The sequence below is a fragment of the Gadus chalcogrammus genome, chromosome 17 (genome assembly GCF_026213295.1).
Source record: "Gadus chalcogrammus isolate NIFS_2021 chromosome 17, NIFS_Gcha_1.0, whole genome shotgun sequence".
Classification (NCBI taxonomy): domain Eukaryota; kingdom Metazoa; phylum Chordata; class Actinopteri; order Gadiformes; family Gadidae; genus Gadus; species Gadus chalcogrammus.
In genome coordinates, this window is record NC_079428.1 from 12,148,621 (window position 1) to 12,166,421 (window position 17,801).

General features: G+C 44.7%; 1 protein-coding gene across 1 annotated transcript; it reads left to right on the forward strand.

Annotated features, from left to right (window-relative positions):
* Positions 1-1,121: 1,121 nt before the first annotated feature.
* Positions 1,122-13,861, forward strand: LOC130370533 (E3 ubiquitin-protein ligase TRIM39). The gene is made up of 15 exons (XM_056576295.1): positions 1,122-1,256; positions 5,303-5,444; positions 5,718-5,991; positions 7,381-7,598; positions 7,898-8,008; positions 8,318-8,413; positions 8,839-9,072; positions 9,324-9,471; positions 10,421-10,468; positions 10,931-10,957; positions 11,113-11,177; positions 11,684-11,794; positions 12,038-12,156; positions 12,261-12,357; positions 12,851-13,861. Exons 2-15 carry the CDS (start codon positions 5,304-5,306, stop codon positions 13,013-13,015), a joined length of 1,854 nt encoding a protein of 617 aa, XP_056432270.1. The 5' UTR covers positions 1,122-1,256; position 5,303; the 3' UTR covers positions 13,016-13,861.
* The last annotated feature ends 3,940 nt before the right edge of the window (positions 13,862-17,801 follow it).

Sequence of the window (17,801 nt, forward strand, 5' to 3'; positions counted from 1 at the left end):
GCATCGGAAGCTTAAATAAGGAAGTTATAGGGTTACTGTTGGGTAAGGTTTGATTTCGGACAGGATGGCAGTGAGAAACAATATTGGTAGAACACCTGCCATCAGATAAAGAATACAGGTTTAAACTACATTCCTCTACACCTGTGTTCCACCTCGTAGAGCTGGTCACCCTTGCAGGACACCTGTCCTCTCTACCTGGTCAGGTATATACTATAACAAACTTAGCATTCATATATTTAAGAGAGAGCTAGAACCTTTTGCTTTAACTTTCTGTCCCAAGTTATTTGACCCATGAGTTTTGTTTTATTTTAATTTGGGGGCGGCTGAAATCCTGTGTATATAAATATATACACAGGATATAAATAAAAAAAACACTTTCAACCAGGGAGGGCTGCGCTCCATGGCTCTCTTTGGGCTGGCCATGTTTTCCAATCAGATCACTCAAAATAAATTAATTTGTCTTTTGTTCAAGTGCAGGTCACCCTGATCAGGTGAAAGAATGCAGGATAATGAGGACAATGATGGTGGCTATTTCTGGCCTCCATAATGTTGGTGGAATTGAGACGTTCCGATTGGAGTCACTAGCACCAATCAGAACGTTTTCCTTCCTTTAGACCTCTTCCCGGACAACAGGAAAGACCAAGATGACCTTTACCACAGTAATGTAACAAGGACCAAAATAACATCCAAGAATGTGATGGTAATCCGAGTGACACTGGTGAAACAAACGTCCCCATAAACTATCCTTGTGGGGAAATTACATTTTCATTGTACCGAGGATAGACATTACGTTCTGATGGGGACATTTGGTTTACCACGTGTGCTTGATTTGCCACACAGTGTTACACCTATGTGGAAAGATTTACTACAATGCCCAAACCAGTATGTCTTTGTTTGTGTGAGTTTGTGAGTGTGAGTGTGAGTGTGAGTGTGTGTGTGTGTGTGTGAGTGTGTGTGTGTACACGTTTGTTTATATGATCTTCTCTAAACCAGTCTGGTAACATTTACCTGAATTTCACCCTCCTGGCATTCAGCCAAGTAGGCGGGGCTTAGGAGGGAGGGTAGAAATCTTGCAGGTATAAGTGAGCCAGGGTCCTCTTCGAACTTCACGGGGTAGTGAATCGAAAAGGCGGGGTATACAGAGAGGGACAGACTGAAGTAGGGCGAAGAGAAGAAGTTACCCTGTGCACGTACCTGGCTTGGAGTGTATCACCTGCATCTCTACTCCTGAGCTCACGTCTCACCTCGAGGAACAGGTAATCCCCCGACTCATATACGACAAACTAGACGGGGGGGAGAAAGACGGGGGGAGGGGGGGAGAAAAGGAGGGGTGGGAAAGGGAGAGAGAGGGGGGAGAAATAGAGATTGGCGAGAGAGCGGGAAGGGGAGAACGAGATGGAGGGGGACAAAAACAGCAAGATAGGGAGTGAGAGGGAGGGAGATAAAGAGGGGGGAGAAGGGGAGAAAGGGAATGAGGGCAGGGGGGGAGATGGGGAGAGAGAGGGAGGGAGATAAAGAGGGGGGAGAAGGGGAGAAGAATGAGAGTGCTGGAAGGAGGGGAGAAAGGGAATGAGGGCAGGGGGGGAGATGGGGAGAGAGAGGGAGCAGATGCAGCGAGAGAGAGAGAGACAGAGAAAATAAAGGTAAACAGAGTAGACAAAGTATTTGGCAACACTATAATTACAGCTAATCGCAGACAGCTTTAATTAGAACGTGAATTGAAAGAATGCGTAATGAGCATCTTGAAAACTGTATACCTGGAATTTTACTGCTCGACATTTTGTGTAATTTTACCGTCATGCTTTTGTTTATTTCTTAAGTCAACTGTTTGGAGTTCATAAAGTTCCACGATTATCCAATGACCCTTCAGCAGCTTTAGTTTAAAGAGGATGGAAATGTGTCTTATATAATCGTAAGCATAGTAGGCCTAATCTATGCCATTTCATCTGAAATAAGTCCCCAATTTAGAGGATCTTTTTTTCGCTATCTCCCCCAAAACACTATGTGAACGTTCCACTCTGCTGAGAACCCAGGGGCCTCATGTACTAAGGTTGCGTACGCACAAAAACGTGGCGTACGTCCTTTTCCACGCTCACGTTCAGATGTACAAAACGTGAAATGACCGTAAAAATGTGCGGTCCCCACGCCAGCTCCAGAGCTGTCGTACGCACGTTTCTACCATTATGTCCATGGTTTCTACAGCTATTGTTCCTTTGGCGACGCTTAGAGGTGACGCTGGGAAACTGGGAAAAAAGGTGAAAACAATGACTCAGAGTGATTTGCACATCAGAGACACACTAATGAACAATTAACACACCTTGCAATTATATGGGTGGCTATAAAAGCATGCGCAATGGATGAAGAAAATTGTTTTAAAAATGGCTGCGTTAGCGTTGTTAGAGGACATCGCAAATGGTCAAATCCGAAGGGCGCTGGAGACGCCGGGGCCGACGGAGGAGACGCCGGGGCCGACGGAGGAGACGCCGGGGCCGACGGAGCAATCCGTGCCCTCTCATTGCTTGTCTATTCAAAAATAAAAAATTTAAGTTAATAAACACGAGTCAAAGTCTTTAATATCCTGGCATCTTTACGCACGACTTATGTGTATTGCAAGCAGCCAATTGTATGACCAGTATAATTACAGCATTTATGACTTCAGCATATTTACCTTGGGGATGATCGGTGTCCCCTTCACGGGCTCCCACCACTCCGGTGAGAGCCGTGTCACCGATCAAAGCGGCCACTCTCAAATAGAAGGGGGAGAGTTCCCCCACTCCCGTCCCCCCACCTGTTGCGGTCACGCTTCGGCGGTGGGCAGAAACCCGCCGCTTCACCTCCACCTTGAGGTCTGACCACTTTTTTTTAATTTCAGAGTGTGTGCGCTGCTGAGACCCCACTGCATTGACGGCCTCGCAAACACACTCCCACTCACTTCTCTTTTGTTTTGCGTTGACAGGGTTCCAATAGCATATGCTTGCGCATTTCTACCTCGTGGAGCAAAATCTCGAGCTCAGACTCCGTGAAGTTTCGTTTTTTGCCTCTGTTCATGGTGCCAGGTGATCGGATTAAGAGGTGAATCTCAGGTCCAGAGGCCTATTTAAATGAAATTGCATATTTAAATGAGGGCGTGGACAGGGAGGAGTTTGGCACCTCGGCATGTGCGCTCAATTCAACGTTGATCGAGATGTACAAAAGAAACGTGCTTGGATCCATGCGTTCGCACACTTTGATACATCTGAATTTATTTGTGCGTAAGACAGTTTCTGGGTTTTGGCGTACGCCAAGTTTCAGTATGAAATCCACGCAAGTCTTAGTACATGAGGCCCCAGGTGACGTTCTTTTCGTGACCTCAGACTACCGTCTGACGTCACAATCCGGGGACCGGGACATCAGCAATGTGTTCTGTGTGGACATGTGGAGCTCTGTCTCTCTGTCTAACTGTTATGAGCGTTTTAATGAGCAATGTTTTATACGAATTCCGCAGTAGCGTTATACTTTAGGTATCCGTGAAGGCTAACCCTCACTCAGACGCGGACAAAAAAGGTTTTGGGTTCACTGGCTCTTAAATTTAAGGTTTGAAGCACATTAAAATAAATCAAAGTCAGTCCTTTGCTCTCCATTTAACTTATTCAATAGATTTCTATCCCTGAGTGGGGGGGGGGGGGGGGGGGAGGGGTGGAAGGAAGAAGCTTTTATCTTTCGTGAAAAAGCTTCTGACTGAATAGTAAATACTCTCTCTGACAGGAAGGCGTCACGTTTTTCTTTGTTCCCTTGTTTGTTTGTTGGACAAGGGTGATCATCTGTTATTGTTATTTTATTAATGAGGTGAGGAAGGCATGCAGTGCTCAACTATTGTTTCTTTCTTTATCATTCTCTACAATCTTTGGGACCTATTTCCTTCCTAAATTTTTCACCTAGAGACTCTATTTTTAAATGTTCACAGTAACTTAGAATCGCGCCCTTCTTTTCAGATTGTTTTAATATTCTATACTTTTTTAGATATTCTACTTTTAAAATATTATCTTTTTTTTAACATGGGAGTCAATGGGAGGACGACGGAGCGCTCCTCTGGTACTTCAACTGTTTAAGACGTAACTGAATCAATTTCCAACCGTTTATCTTCGTTCAAACCATTTAACAAATCTACACACTTGTATCTTCAATAATTTTAAACGGAATTTCGATATCATTTAAACTTTCTTCAGAATCTCAGTTTTAGTTTCATACCGGCTTCGTTTTCAACTGTTTTCATAGAAGACGTCTGCCAATTCTGACACTCCTACTCCCTCAAACATCGTTACTCAATCATTTTCCAACCGTTTACCTTCATTCAAAACATTTGACAAATCTGCACACTTAAATCTTAAATAATATACAAACGGAATTTCGATATCATTTAAAGTTTATTCAGAATCACAGTTTTAGTTTCATACCCGCTTCGTTTTCAGCTGGTCTCATTGGTTTACGTTGACCTGGAGCGTGAGGACGTTCAGCAGTGTTGCCAGATTGGGCGTTTTTTCCCGCCGGTTTGGGGCTACTTTTGGTGGACGTTCAGGTAGTGTTGCCAAATTGGGCGATTTTCCCCGCTCTATTGGGCTACTTTTATTCGCGCACCGGCTCACTATTCTCTTAAACACACACACACACACAAACACACACACACACACACACACACAAACACACACACACACACACACACACACACACACACACACACACACACACACACACACACACACACACACACACACACACACACACACACACACACACACACACTTACACATTTACATTTTCTTAAATGGTGTGCATGTTTACATTGTTTAATCCATTTAGACTTTTGAACGTTTGTTCAAATCCCTTCACTTGATTTAAGCCATTTAACGTTTCTTTATGTCTCAATCTATGTGGCTTTATTAAAAAATATTTTCACCCTCACTTTGTACTACAGCACTCACCGCATTTTCTGCAGGACATGCATTTTCTAGTTTTACTTATTGTACTTAAAAACATACCTTTATAGATTAGCTTTCTTCTAATCAGGTAGTCTTTCTTTCTGAAGCTATTTGAAACAGATTTTAATTCGGAGTTGTGTCTCTTGTCAGACACTCATTGCAATTTGCACGAAAGTGATTGATTGCTTGATTCCTTTTCATCCTTTGAATTTCTTTGAATAGTTTCATAATTTATTTCATTCATACTTTCCCAACCCTTTCATCAACCGGGTGTATCAGAAGTCACTGCGAGTCTCTTTTGATAAAAGCTTCTGACTGAATTATAAGTACTCTCTCTTTTGTGACAGGATGGCGTCCCTGGGCAGCCTCCTGTCTGATGAGCAGTTCCTGTGCTCCATCTGTCTGGACATATTCACTAACCCCTCATCCACGCCCTGTGGACACACCTTCTGCATGGGCTGTATCAACCGCTACTGGGACGGAGCCAAGGTACCTGTCTGTCTACCTGTCTGTCTCTCTACCTGTCTGATACTCTACCCGTGAGTAAGCCTATGCACATGTCTCTCTACCTTAGTTAGTAAAAGGTTAGTAAAAGGTACATGTCGATCCCTGTCCATCTCTCTACCAGTAAATCAAAGTAATGGTTCAAACCACCACTCTCTCCACCTCCGTTCCATTGCTCTCAACCTTCTGTCGTTTCCTCTCCTCCTTCCTCTCCTCCCTCCCCACTCGCTCCCTCTCCTTCCTCCTCCTCTCCTCTAGGTGTACGAGTGTCCTCTTTGTAAGAAGGCGTTCCAGAGGCGCCCCGAGCTCCAGGTCAACCGGACCCTGAGGGAGATCACTGAGCAGTTCAAGTCCATGTCCGTGCTGGGCTCGGGCGGGGCCGGGTACGGGGGGACCACGGTCATGAGAGGGGGGAGGGGGGGCTGGGTCGTTGGAGACGAGGATGGAGAAGAGGAAGGAGGAGCGGGGGGTGATGACCGGAAGAGGAGACCTAGAGCCTTGGGGAGGTTTGACTCTGACCCTCAAGACATCGGTGAGTACTGGACTAGGTTCTGTCCAGACTTCATTCTTACATTGTGATAAATATATCAATTTGTATATGAATATACATTAGTAGATCAAAGATCTCTTCAGAGCATCTGAGACCCAAGTTAAATGTGGGCGTCTCTTAAAGATCCCATGGCATGAAAATTTCACTTTATGAGGCTTTCTAACATTAATATGAGTTCCCCTAGCCTGACTACGGTCCCCTAGTAGCTACAAATGGCGTTAGGTGTAAGACGAGCACTAGGTATCCTGCTCTGCCTTTGAAAAAAACAACGTCGTTCAGACGTGCCGATTTGGATTTTTCCGCGTATGTCGTCGTACCGGGAAAGGTTACCTCCCCTTCTCTGCTTTGCCCGCCCAGAGAACTTGGCCCGCCAATGAGACAATGAGCTGCGACACTTCTTTGTTATTTGGATAACCGTTCCGCTGTTGGTGTGACGGCGCATAACACGTCGGGTTCTCTGACGTCTCTGGTATTTCCACAACGAGACTCGTGGCGGGGGTTATCTCAGCCATGGTTAAGAAAGGGGGAAAATAACTTTGGCTTTGACTCCCTGAAGTAGCCTACATGAACTGCGACAAGGAGTAGAAAGGGATTGTTGCCCGCAATTATCTCCCGCCAGAGCACCGCCGCCCGCTGCCCAACGCCGCGAGGCACCAACGCCACGAGGCACCAACGCCACGAGACACCACCGCCACGCGGCAGGCTGCCCGCTTCCAAGTCGGTGGTGCCTCGTCAGCGGGCAGCGGGGCTCCGGCGGGAGGCAATCGCGGGCGACAATCCCTTTCTCCTCCATGTCTCGTTTCAGTCTACTTCAGATTGATGTGGAACTGGAGATTCGTTTGAGATTCATAATATCGTCTGGAGGCGCACACAGCTTTTGGCCGTGACAATATATATTATATGATATATATATCTATGTATAATAGGATATTACTTAGATATAGAGCTCCAGGACTCCCACCAGAGCACCCTGAGTGTTCTAGAATATTTACAGAACACAAAGGCTGTGTGCGCCTCGCCAATGCGATACATCCACTGTAAACAGAACACACTCTACAGTGGCTGCAAGCTGCTCAGGGCCACACCCCCACCCTCCTCCTTGACCCGCCTCTCTCCTCCTCATTTGCATTAAAGCTACAGACACCGAAACGGCGCGTTTGGGAAAAGCTCAATGTGCGACTGGCTCGTAGTGGCTGTAATTCTGCACCACGGCTGAATTCCGGGAACGTCTTCAAATACTGTGTTAGGGGCCCACTAATACCTACATTAAAGCATCCATAAAGTAGCCTGCCATGGGACCTTTAAACAATTCCTTGTCTTTCCCTAATTTCCTGTCTGGGGACTACTTTCCCGGCGCTTTTACTTTGAAAGGAACCCCTATTCTGGTGTCCATGTCCAGCTTGAACTCCCCGCTGGCAACATCCATGCCCACCGAGATTCCCCTGCCCACCATGTCCAATAGCCACACCTCCTCCCGGCTGGCCCCGCCCGCCCCGTCCCGGGGCTCCGGTCGCAGGCGCTTCACCCTCAGCCTGGTGGGGGACACCCAGAGACTCCCAATCTGCCAGACCCACGGCCGGGGGCTCACGGTATGACACGCACAGCCAGCCCTACCGCCAAGGGGGTTACCGCGGTGATGATGGTGGCTCCATGGTAGCATAGTCGCTGTGTTGTGGTGTTGTGTTTGTATAGCGGTGGTGTTAATGGTGTGTTATTTTAGCATTGCACCAATTGTGTTGTTGTGTTAGTGTAGTTGTGTAAGCTGCCGTGATTGTGTTATTGTTTGAGTGAAGTTAGTGCGTTAACACAGGCTGGTGTTGTTTAAGTGTAACAGTCTGGTTGCTATAGGGACAGTGTGGTTACTGTGGTGCTGTTTCTATGGTTACAGGTGTACTGCAAGAGCGATGGAGGGGTCGTCTGCCCGGAGTGTCACACCCCTGGGGCTGAGCACCATGGCCACGACACCGTCTCCTTGGAAACGGAATGGATGGATACCAAGGTGGGAGGACCGGAGGAGGAAGAGGAGAGATCTAACTCAGAGCAAACTATTTGTTTCATGTAGTGATGCTCTTTGTTTGTGTGTGTGTGTGTGTGTGTGTGTGTGTGTGTGTGTGTGTGTGTGTGTGTGTGTGTCTGTGTGTGTGTGGGTGTGTGTGTGTGTGTGTGTGTGTGTGTGTGTGTGTGTGTGTGTGTGTGTGTGTGTGTGTGTGTGTGTGTGTGTGTGTGTGTGTGTGTGAGTGTGTGTGTGTGTGTGTGTGTGTGTGTGTGTGTGTGTGTGTGTGTTTGTGCGTGTGCGTTTGTGTGACAGGCGAGGATGGATATGTTACAGCAGCAGCTTCAGGCTATGATCACACATAGAATAAGGAAGATGGAACAGATCAAGACGTCAGTGACTGAACTGCAGGTAACAACACACACACACACAGGCGCTCACACACCCACACGCGCACGCACGCACGCACGCACGCACGCACGCACGCACGCACGCACACACACACACACACACACACACACACACACACACACACACACACACACACACACACACACACACACACACACACACACACACACACACACACACACACACACACACATAATGACCTGGTGGCTGCTTACAAAGTTACAACAAGAATTATAAGCACAATGTAAATATATGATATTCTCATTTCATCGTCAGACACTAATGAGTATTTTAATTACAAACCGGCTATGGTCAAATGTAACTGGATCCAAATTATTGTGGGAATCAATAGGATCAAATATAAATAAAAACATACCAAAAAGTAGTAGCAGTGTAATTTAAACAATGCCATTCTCTACCACTAGATGGCGATGGAGCGAGAGACGGCGGGCAGTTTGTCTATGTTCTCGGCGCTGGCGTCTGCGTTGGAGCAGGCGCAGGCAGAGGTGATGGAGGCGATGGAGGTCCAGCGGAGGGCGACTGAGCACCATGCAGAGAACATGCTGCGTCAGCTGGAGCTGGAGGTGTCCGCCCTGAAGAGCAGGGAGCAAGACCTGTCCCAGCTCAGCCAATCAGACGACCACGTACACTGCATCCAGGTGTGTCTCCATTAATCCTACCTACGCCTATGCTTATCTCCTATTCACCCTCCTCTATTCATCCTTCCTCTTTTCCTCTGTCGCCTCTCCGCTCCTCCTTTCTCCTCCTACGTGTCTCTCCTGCTTTCTCCTCCTCTCGTCTCTTTCCATTCTCCTCCGCCAACTCAATCTCCTCTCCTCCTCTGGTATACACAGTCAACCTTCAGATTCATTCAACAAACCTCACACCCAGGCTCCACCCCCTTCTCCAGAGTTTCCCCGCCCTCTCCTGCCCTCCACCAACCAGAGATTGGTTTGCGGTGTCCCTAAACCCTGACCATGGAACGGGAGCCATCTATAAGAGGCTGGCCGCTCTTTTGGGGAAGTTCCAGGAGCAACTGAACCATTTTGCAGATACCGGTCAGTACATAGAGATATAGTGATGGTCATTACATAGAGATAGACACTATAGAGATGGTCAGTATATAGATAGACGCTATAGTGATGGTCATTACATAGAGATAGACACTATAGAGATGGTCCGTATATAGATAGACACTATAGAGATGGTCAGTATATAGATAGACACTATAGTGATGGTCATTACATTGAGATAAACACTATAGAGATGGTCAGTATATAGATAGACACTATAGAGATGGTCCGTATTTAGATAGACACTATAGAGATGGTCAGTATATAGATAGACACTATAGTGATGGTCATTACATTGAGATAAACACTATAGAGATGGTCAGTATATAGATAGACACTATAGAGATGGTCATTACATAGAGATAGACACAATAGAGTTGATCATTCAGTAGAGCTACCCTATTTAAATGGCAAATAAATAGAGCTAAAAACCATAGAGATTGTCAGTAATAGAGATACAGTATAGAGATGGTCAATGCATAGAGATATACTCTTTAACGATGTCAGTACATAGAGATATACTCTATATAGATGTCAGTGCATAGAGATATACACCATAGATGGTCAGTACATAGAGATACTCTATGTAGTTGGTCAGTACATACATACACTATAGAGATAGCTTGTATAGAGATGGCCAGTACAGAGATACCCCATAGAGATAGTTAGGATGGAGGTGGCAAAAGATGACAATATAAAGTTCTTCAACTCTTTAGTAAAATTTAAAACGTTCTCTGTAATGGCTTGTCATCACTCTTTGTTGTGGTGTGTACTTCAGAGAATAATGGCATAATGAGCAATCATTATCCTGACCATTGCACTACGTTGGGTTATCCTACTGTGCAAGAACTGTGACTACATAGCATATACTTGACTTAATATTGCCACTTAAAATATGTATCAACTTTCGGATGTTTGTTTTACTCTACTCAAGGTATTCATCGATCTGTGGTGGAACCCGGTCCTGTTCGATCCCAGCCCAGTAAGTCAATAACAAGTCCAACGTAAAGGAATACTTCAGTATTTTTCAACCTGGATCCTATTTTCCTGAATTTTTTTGGGACCAACTCCAACAATAATGTTTGGAATTTACCAGTATTGAATGAGAACAAAAATGAGCTGAAATGTAATTCAATTAGCCTGTTTGTTATTGTGTCCAACCAAGTCTCGCTCAAAAAGAAGTGTCACTCCGAAATCTCTGAATTTTCCCTATTCAAACTCTGGCCGTGACTTGGTTTGACAGAATAACAAACAGATAGTTCAAACAAAAGGTAAAGGAATCGTACAGTTGAAAAATCCCTATGTTTTTCCTTAAACATCTATACTGGTACTTATGGGATTGTAGAACTGGTCATATCTTAAATAATACGTTATAATGGAAGTAAATAATAATAGAATAATGAAATAGTAGTTTCAATATAATGATATGAGGTTTTTTCTGCAGAGGTGAAGAGAGTACAGGAGTATGCAGGTATTTATTTTTTTCACACACAAAAAAAAATCCTGCCTCAAAGTCTTGCACGTGAATGCGTGTGTGTCTCTCTGTTTGATATTCATCTTCCTCCTATTCATCTTCCTCCTACTCATCTTCCTCCTACTCATCTTCCTCCTATTCATCTCCCACAGTGGACGTGACTCTGGACTCAAGCACCGCCCATCCCAGGCTCGTCCTGTCAGACAACTTGAAGAAGGTGAAATGCTTTGATTGACACAACACAACACAACACACAACACATAATATAACTAGACAGCTTTTGTGTTCATAAATGATCTAATTAATATTTAGTTAATATTGAGAAAATATTGACTTAATATTCTGTTGTATTAGCACTTAAATTATATCAATGTCATTCATGATTTATGCGTGAAACAAGTCTGATACATTTTTACCGGCAATGTTGTTAAGGAGATCCACGCTACTTAAGACTTCATCAAACTAGCTCTTTTGTTATTGTTTTGATTGAGAGAAGGGACAGAAATAACTTTTCATATCTGTGCCTCTAGGGGGCGTCATTCACACATCTAGTGCAGTTCCTCATTTTTGTGTACAGCGTGTAGTTCGTTATCAAAATGTCCCCACTAAGCAAGGGTTCCTAATTATATGTGTGTGTGTGTGTGTGTGTGTGTGTGTGTGTGTGTGTGTGTGTGTGTGTGTGTGTGTGTGTGTGTGTGTGTGTGTGTGTGTGTGTGTGTGTAGGTGAAATGTGGGGACCGCCTGCAGCCACTACCCGATGGACCAGCGAGGTTTGACCGAGTGGTGTGTGTTCTGGGACGTGAGACCTTCTCCTCTGGAAGACACTACTGGGAGGTGTGTGTGAGTGTGTATATGTGTATGTGTCTGTTTGCATGCATGCGTATGCATGTGTGTGTGTGTGTGTGTGTGTGTGTGTGTGTGTGTGTGTGTGTGTGTGTGTGTGTGTGTGCCCAGTGTGTGTGTGTGTGTGTGTGTGTGTGTGTGTGTGCCCAGTGTGTGTATGTGCCTGTGTGTGTTTAGGTGAATGGGTGTGACATGGTGTTAGTAAAGCTTTGCTTGGTGTTTCATTGGGACCAGGTGGAAGTGGCCGGGAAGTCGGACTGGGATCTGGGCGTGGCCAGTGATTCTTGCAACAGGAAGGGGAAGATTGAGGTCAACCCTAGCAACGGCTACTGGTTCCTCAGCTTAAGGGACAAGTAAGACACAACAATGATTGGTTCAGATTGGATGCATTGGAACGGTACCATGGATTCATAGTATGTTGAGACATCAAATGAAACCACGTCTCCTCTCCCCTCAGGAAAAAGTGTACCTTCCGTAACGAGCCGTGCACAGACGTCCAGCTCACCCACACGCCCGACAAGATCGGCATCTTTCTGGACTACGAAAAGGGACAGGTACAGCATGGCAACTTTAGTTAAGAGATTGCCAATTTGGCAATCAGCTGTTTGAAGGGCAAAGTAGGCACATTTGTCAGAGTAGTAGTAGAAGTACTAGTTTGCTTCATGGTAGTTTTGTTATGATAAGTATTACTATCAGAAGGATAACAACAAAGGTAAGGTAATTATGGTTGTAACTTCGATATGCGTGCACATCATTTAGTTCCTTTACGAGGTTTATACTCTAACCCTAGCCTCGTCCTCAGAGACTATTGGACTACAATAATAAGACATGGTCATGCTCAGTCCAGGACGAGCATGTGGACGTCCAACATGTTTCCGTCCCTTAATTTTGGTTAAAATTGTTTGACTAAATATCTGTATTTTGATTGTAATAACAGGAGCCGTCGATTTCGGTACAGGAGTCCCTAGGTGAAGAACTGTGCAGGTAGTTTAGGTCCGACCCTGGGTGGTGGTTTGATGGGGGTCTCCTGCGTTCCTCTACTCTTAGGTCTCCTTCTACAACGTCAGCGCCAAGATCCACATCTACACCTTCACAGACAACTTCAAGGAGAATCTCCACCCCTTCTTCAGCCCCTGCACCAACCGCTCCGGAAAGAACAACGGGCCGCTGGTCATCACCGCGCTGCCAGCCTGCTCGCACACCAAAATGTAGCATTGGCTACGTTGGTCCACAGCGGGAGACGCAGTACTTTCACAATAACGGTCAAACAATTGTGAGATTTTTCCTTATTTTTTGGCCTATTCCTTTCTAAAGACACGCGACTTTCGGTCTGCAAAAAACAAACAAGATGGCTGACATATTCTCAGTGGAAAATGCAATATTTTGATATAGATTCAACATTGAAATTGTTTTTATTGCTGCTATGGACGCTGCTATTGCTCAAAACAAAACATGGCTGACAATAATTTGATTATCAGTGGAAAATGTAATACTAGGATTGTTTCGGCATTAAATTGTGTTCTGATAATGGTTGTATGATGTTTAGTTAGTCAGTTAAACAGTTTGTTGCGTTTTTCATGCATATTTGGGGTTTTGAGGGACTAGAATCGGGGTAGGCTGTATTCTGTTTAATTCTGTATACGTTCTTGTTTATGACCTATGGCCATTATTTAATTTTTTGTAACATGCATGCATTTATCCTGTATTTAATACATGACAGTTGTAAATATATGAACACCATATTCTGAAAAAGAAACGAAAATATTGATTCTTGGATTGGTGATAAGAATGGGACGCTGTGATAAGGTAGGCCTACTACATGTATTTTTCGTTACGTTTATTTGTTTATAGTTTCGTGGACAGTCCCCCTTGATTGTAAACATCTTTGTGCATTTGTTGTAAATACAGAAATATAATGCCAGGCAATGTTTGAATATTGATAATAAAACGACCATAATAAAATAACACTTATCCACAGGCCTTTGTTTAATTTGCTAAGATGACTGTGTGTTGCAAGTGCCTGGTTTCACCGCTAGAAGGCAGGCTGCTTCAAATCATGAAAACACGACGATAACTTGGTTATGAGGCTTTCAACAGGTCTAAGACAAGTCCATTCAAAAAGCACTCCTGTGTGTGTGTGTGTGTGTGTGTGTGTGTGTGTGTGTGTGTGTGTGTGTGTGTGTGTGTGTGTGTGTGTGTGTGTGTGTGTGTGTGTGTGTGTGTGTGTGTGTGTGTGTGTGTGTGTGTGTGTGTGTGTGAGATAGAGCCTGTAGTGTTGCAAGCGGCCACATGTGTCCTCTTGTCCTCTGCTGTTGCTCTACGCAAATTAGTCAACGGACCATCCGCCCTAGACACACACACACACACACACACACACACACACACACACACACACACACACACACACACACACACACACACACACACACACACACACACACACACACACACACACGCACAAGCAACACACGCAAACACACACACATATATATATATATACTGCAATAACACCGCCCTTTCTCTCTCTCTCCTCCATTATATTATATTCAATCCAAGCTTATATTCATTTTTCTCTCCTCACGCAATCCCCGCTCTTTCAACTGGATGAAAAGAATGATCTGTTTGCTCAGTTTCGTGTATGCGCCAGCGTCCCGCTCCCTCTCTCCCTATCTCCCTATATCCATTGTGTCGCCTGGTTTAACCATTGTCTACTATTGCTCTGGCTCCCCTGATGCTGTCTCTATCTCTCTCAACGTGCATTTGCTCTTCGATTACTTCGTTTCAACAAAAATAAAATACGTTTACTTCTGAGATTTAAATCTTATATAACACAAAAAACAACGCACACACACGCACACACGCAACACGCACACACACGCACGCACATGCACACACACGCACACACACACACACACACGCACAAACACACACACACATACATACTCACAGTTGCGATAAATTCTAACGGTATTTTCTGACTGCGACCTGCAAGCACAGACACGAATAACTGTCGGTGAGAGAGACAGAGAGGGGGGGGGGGGGGGGAGTCAAAAAGATGGAAAATCAAAAAGAAAGTGTTGAGCAAATAAGGAATAAAAATATCAAAGCTTAAAATTCTTTAAGAGAGAGAGTAGGCCTACATAAACAGGCATTGAGTGTCATATTAAAAAAAATCTGTTAATTTCTGTTAATTTAAACAGGTTTCATAATGAACCAAACTTTATGATGAAAAGCATCCATAAAAAAAAAAAAAAAATCGAAGTCCCATCCTGTTACCACGGAGACAGTCTCCTGTTGGCCGCTGGCTCTGGGGACGTCAACTATTACCATGGGAAACAACTATTACCATGAAATCTGCCCCGATCAAAATAACACCATGTACATGGCTTCACCATCACCATGGCAACAACAACCTTTACCATAATAATTGCTCCACCACCTTGACAACCACACCAGCCACATCAAAACAACAACTATCACCTGATCAACAACATACATCTTCTCTGTATTTAAAATGAACCACAACATTTATTCAAAACACATTGGGCGAATAGACCCCATCAAATGATTCATGGGTGAGATGGATCCATGAAGTATGCCGTGAGATGAGGTGTCTATAATATGGAGATGGTGTTGAAATGGATGCCCTGGATGACACAGTTACCTTCTCTGTGGAATGGCGGAGCCTAGTCCCAGCGGGCCAGAGGAGGGCTCCGCAACCATTAACATAACAACTGCACCATCACCATCACCACGGTAACACATCTAACGTGTCTCTGCTCCACACCTGAGGAGACCTGAAGACTCTCTCCCTCTCTCTCTCTCTCTCCCCCCCCCCCCCCCCCCCCCCGTGGCATGTTACCTGACCAGTTGTGGATTTCGCGAGTATCTCTTGAGCAATGCTATTAATTATATCTGTGCCAAAACAAACAACAGACGCACGCACGGCTTGAGCTACCGCCCATTACCTGAGTATAAGGAAATCTATTAAAAGATCAACAATGTGGACTAACAGGAGAGTCAGTCAGCAGCCTTCCAGTCAGCCAGGCAGTCAGTCAGAGCGGTGTGCTGTATTACTATGTGGACTAACAGGAGAGTCAACCATGTAAGTCAGTCCGACAGCCAGTGTTACATTATATGGTTGATTTGTATGGAAAAACCCAGACCCATATGCTATGTGTGTCTTCTGAAAGGTGCTTGCACATGGCCTCAACGTACAACACTACCATGCCAGAGCCGTCGCCGGTGGCTTGCTGTCGTCACAGGAGGTTTCTCGCGGGCGAACATGTTGAACCGTCGTTGGCCAACTCCAGCCAACATTCTATGGCAGGGTGTTGGTGTGGCCGGGGAAGCTGGCAGCACATTGCGATCAAACACAGACTGTCATGTTCCCATCCTCATTTGCATAAAGTATGTCCCTGAGCAAGGCACCTAACCCTAACTGCCCCGGACGAGCTGGCTGTGGCCTTGCACGGTCGACCCTGCCATCACCGCCATGACACCTTGTGTGAATGTGTGCATGAATGGGTGAATGTTAAGCAATATTGTAAAGCGCTTTGAGTGGCCAGTGGTTAGAAAGGTGCTACATAAATGCAGTCCATTTAGGGATAGTCAGAGAGACATGAAACGGGGAAGGATCGTTTGGTGGTTAAAGTGTTAGACTCCCAGCTGAATGTTTCTGGGTGTGATCCCCCAGAATCGGAGGTCTACCTGCAGCCCTGTAACGCTCCCTTCACCTTAAAGACATTGTATCCATGTCCGCTTTAAGTGGCTTTTGTTAAAAGTGGCCGCAAAATAACTCAGCACAACATGAAATGGTGACAGAAGGACGACAGAAAGATATTGTTTCAGGAAACACCTGAATAAAAGCAAGATTGGGGGAGGAGAGGGAAGGAGGAGCGGGTGGAATAGGGTCCATACTCCTCTGACAGCCCCAGCAACATACCACACACTAACCCTGCTGGGTGTGTTAACAAGCACCACAAACGCTCACACACACACACACACACACACACACACACACACCCCTAGATGTAATGAGGTGAGGTATGTTTAACTTTGTGTGTGTGTGTGTGTGTGTGTGCGTGTGCATGCGTGTGTGTGTGGTTGTGTCTGCTTGTGTTAGTGGTAAATCAGGATAGGATTGTAACCCACACAACAGAGTGGACGTGGGATGCATAACAACATGAAGGGACTCATATAAGCACATCGATTTTATTGGTAGGACCCCACAAAGTATGGCATGTCTGTTGACATGATTGATGTTGACAATTCTGGCTCCTAAATATTTATTAGGAGCTTTGTTTGTCTATTATTACTTTAGACAAATAAAGGCACAGATGCATGCACACACACACACACACACACACACACACACACACACACACACACACACACACACACACACACACACACACACACATATATAATACAAATACAAACAAAGATGTACAATGCTCCACAGACGAGGTCCTCTGTTTCGAGGTGTCACTTATTGAACATTAGCATGATTGCATGTAGCTGTGAAGTCTAGCCTGAAACTGAGTAATGGTTTTTAAACTTATCAGATACTATGTAATACTTGATCTATCTTGATCATCATAAAGCTGGTGAAGAAGTATTTCCATTCATAACACCCTTCACAATCCATGTATCTCTAAGTCCATCCAGCTGATAGATAACATTTCTCAACGAGTGACTTGTGAACTAATTGCGATACAGATAAGTACACAAAATAAAATGATGATACATTATTAATTTTGAGGATACTTAGTATTCGGTCGTTTGTACATACAAATGTATTTATATACAAACTTATCATTTGTGTGTTGCCTTGTCATGCTTCTGCCAACATATTGTAATTAGTTACATTTTCCGTCATCTTGAGGACATCAGATAGGCTACATCAGAAATCAATATTGTAACAGAAATCCCCAATCAATAAGTTATGTGATGAGCTGTTATAAGGGGACAGTTAGAAGCGACGGGGGAGGAAAGT

Excerpts from the sequence above, each read along its gene's own strand:
- LOC130370533 (XM_056576295.1), top strand. The coding sequence starts at position 5,304 with ATGGCGTCCCTGGGCAGCCTCCTGTCTGATGAGCAGTTCCTGTGCTCC. Across the intron at positions 8,414-8,838 it reads CGTCAGTGACTGAACTGCAG|ATGGCGATGGAGCGAGAGAC; the intron begins GTAACAACACAC and ends CTCTACCACTAG. Across the intron at positions 12,157-12,260 it reads TTCCTCAGCTTAAGGGACAA|GAAAAAGTGTACCTTCCGTA; the intron begins GTAAGACACAAC and ends CTCTCCCCTCAG.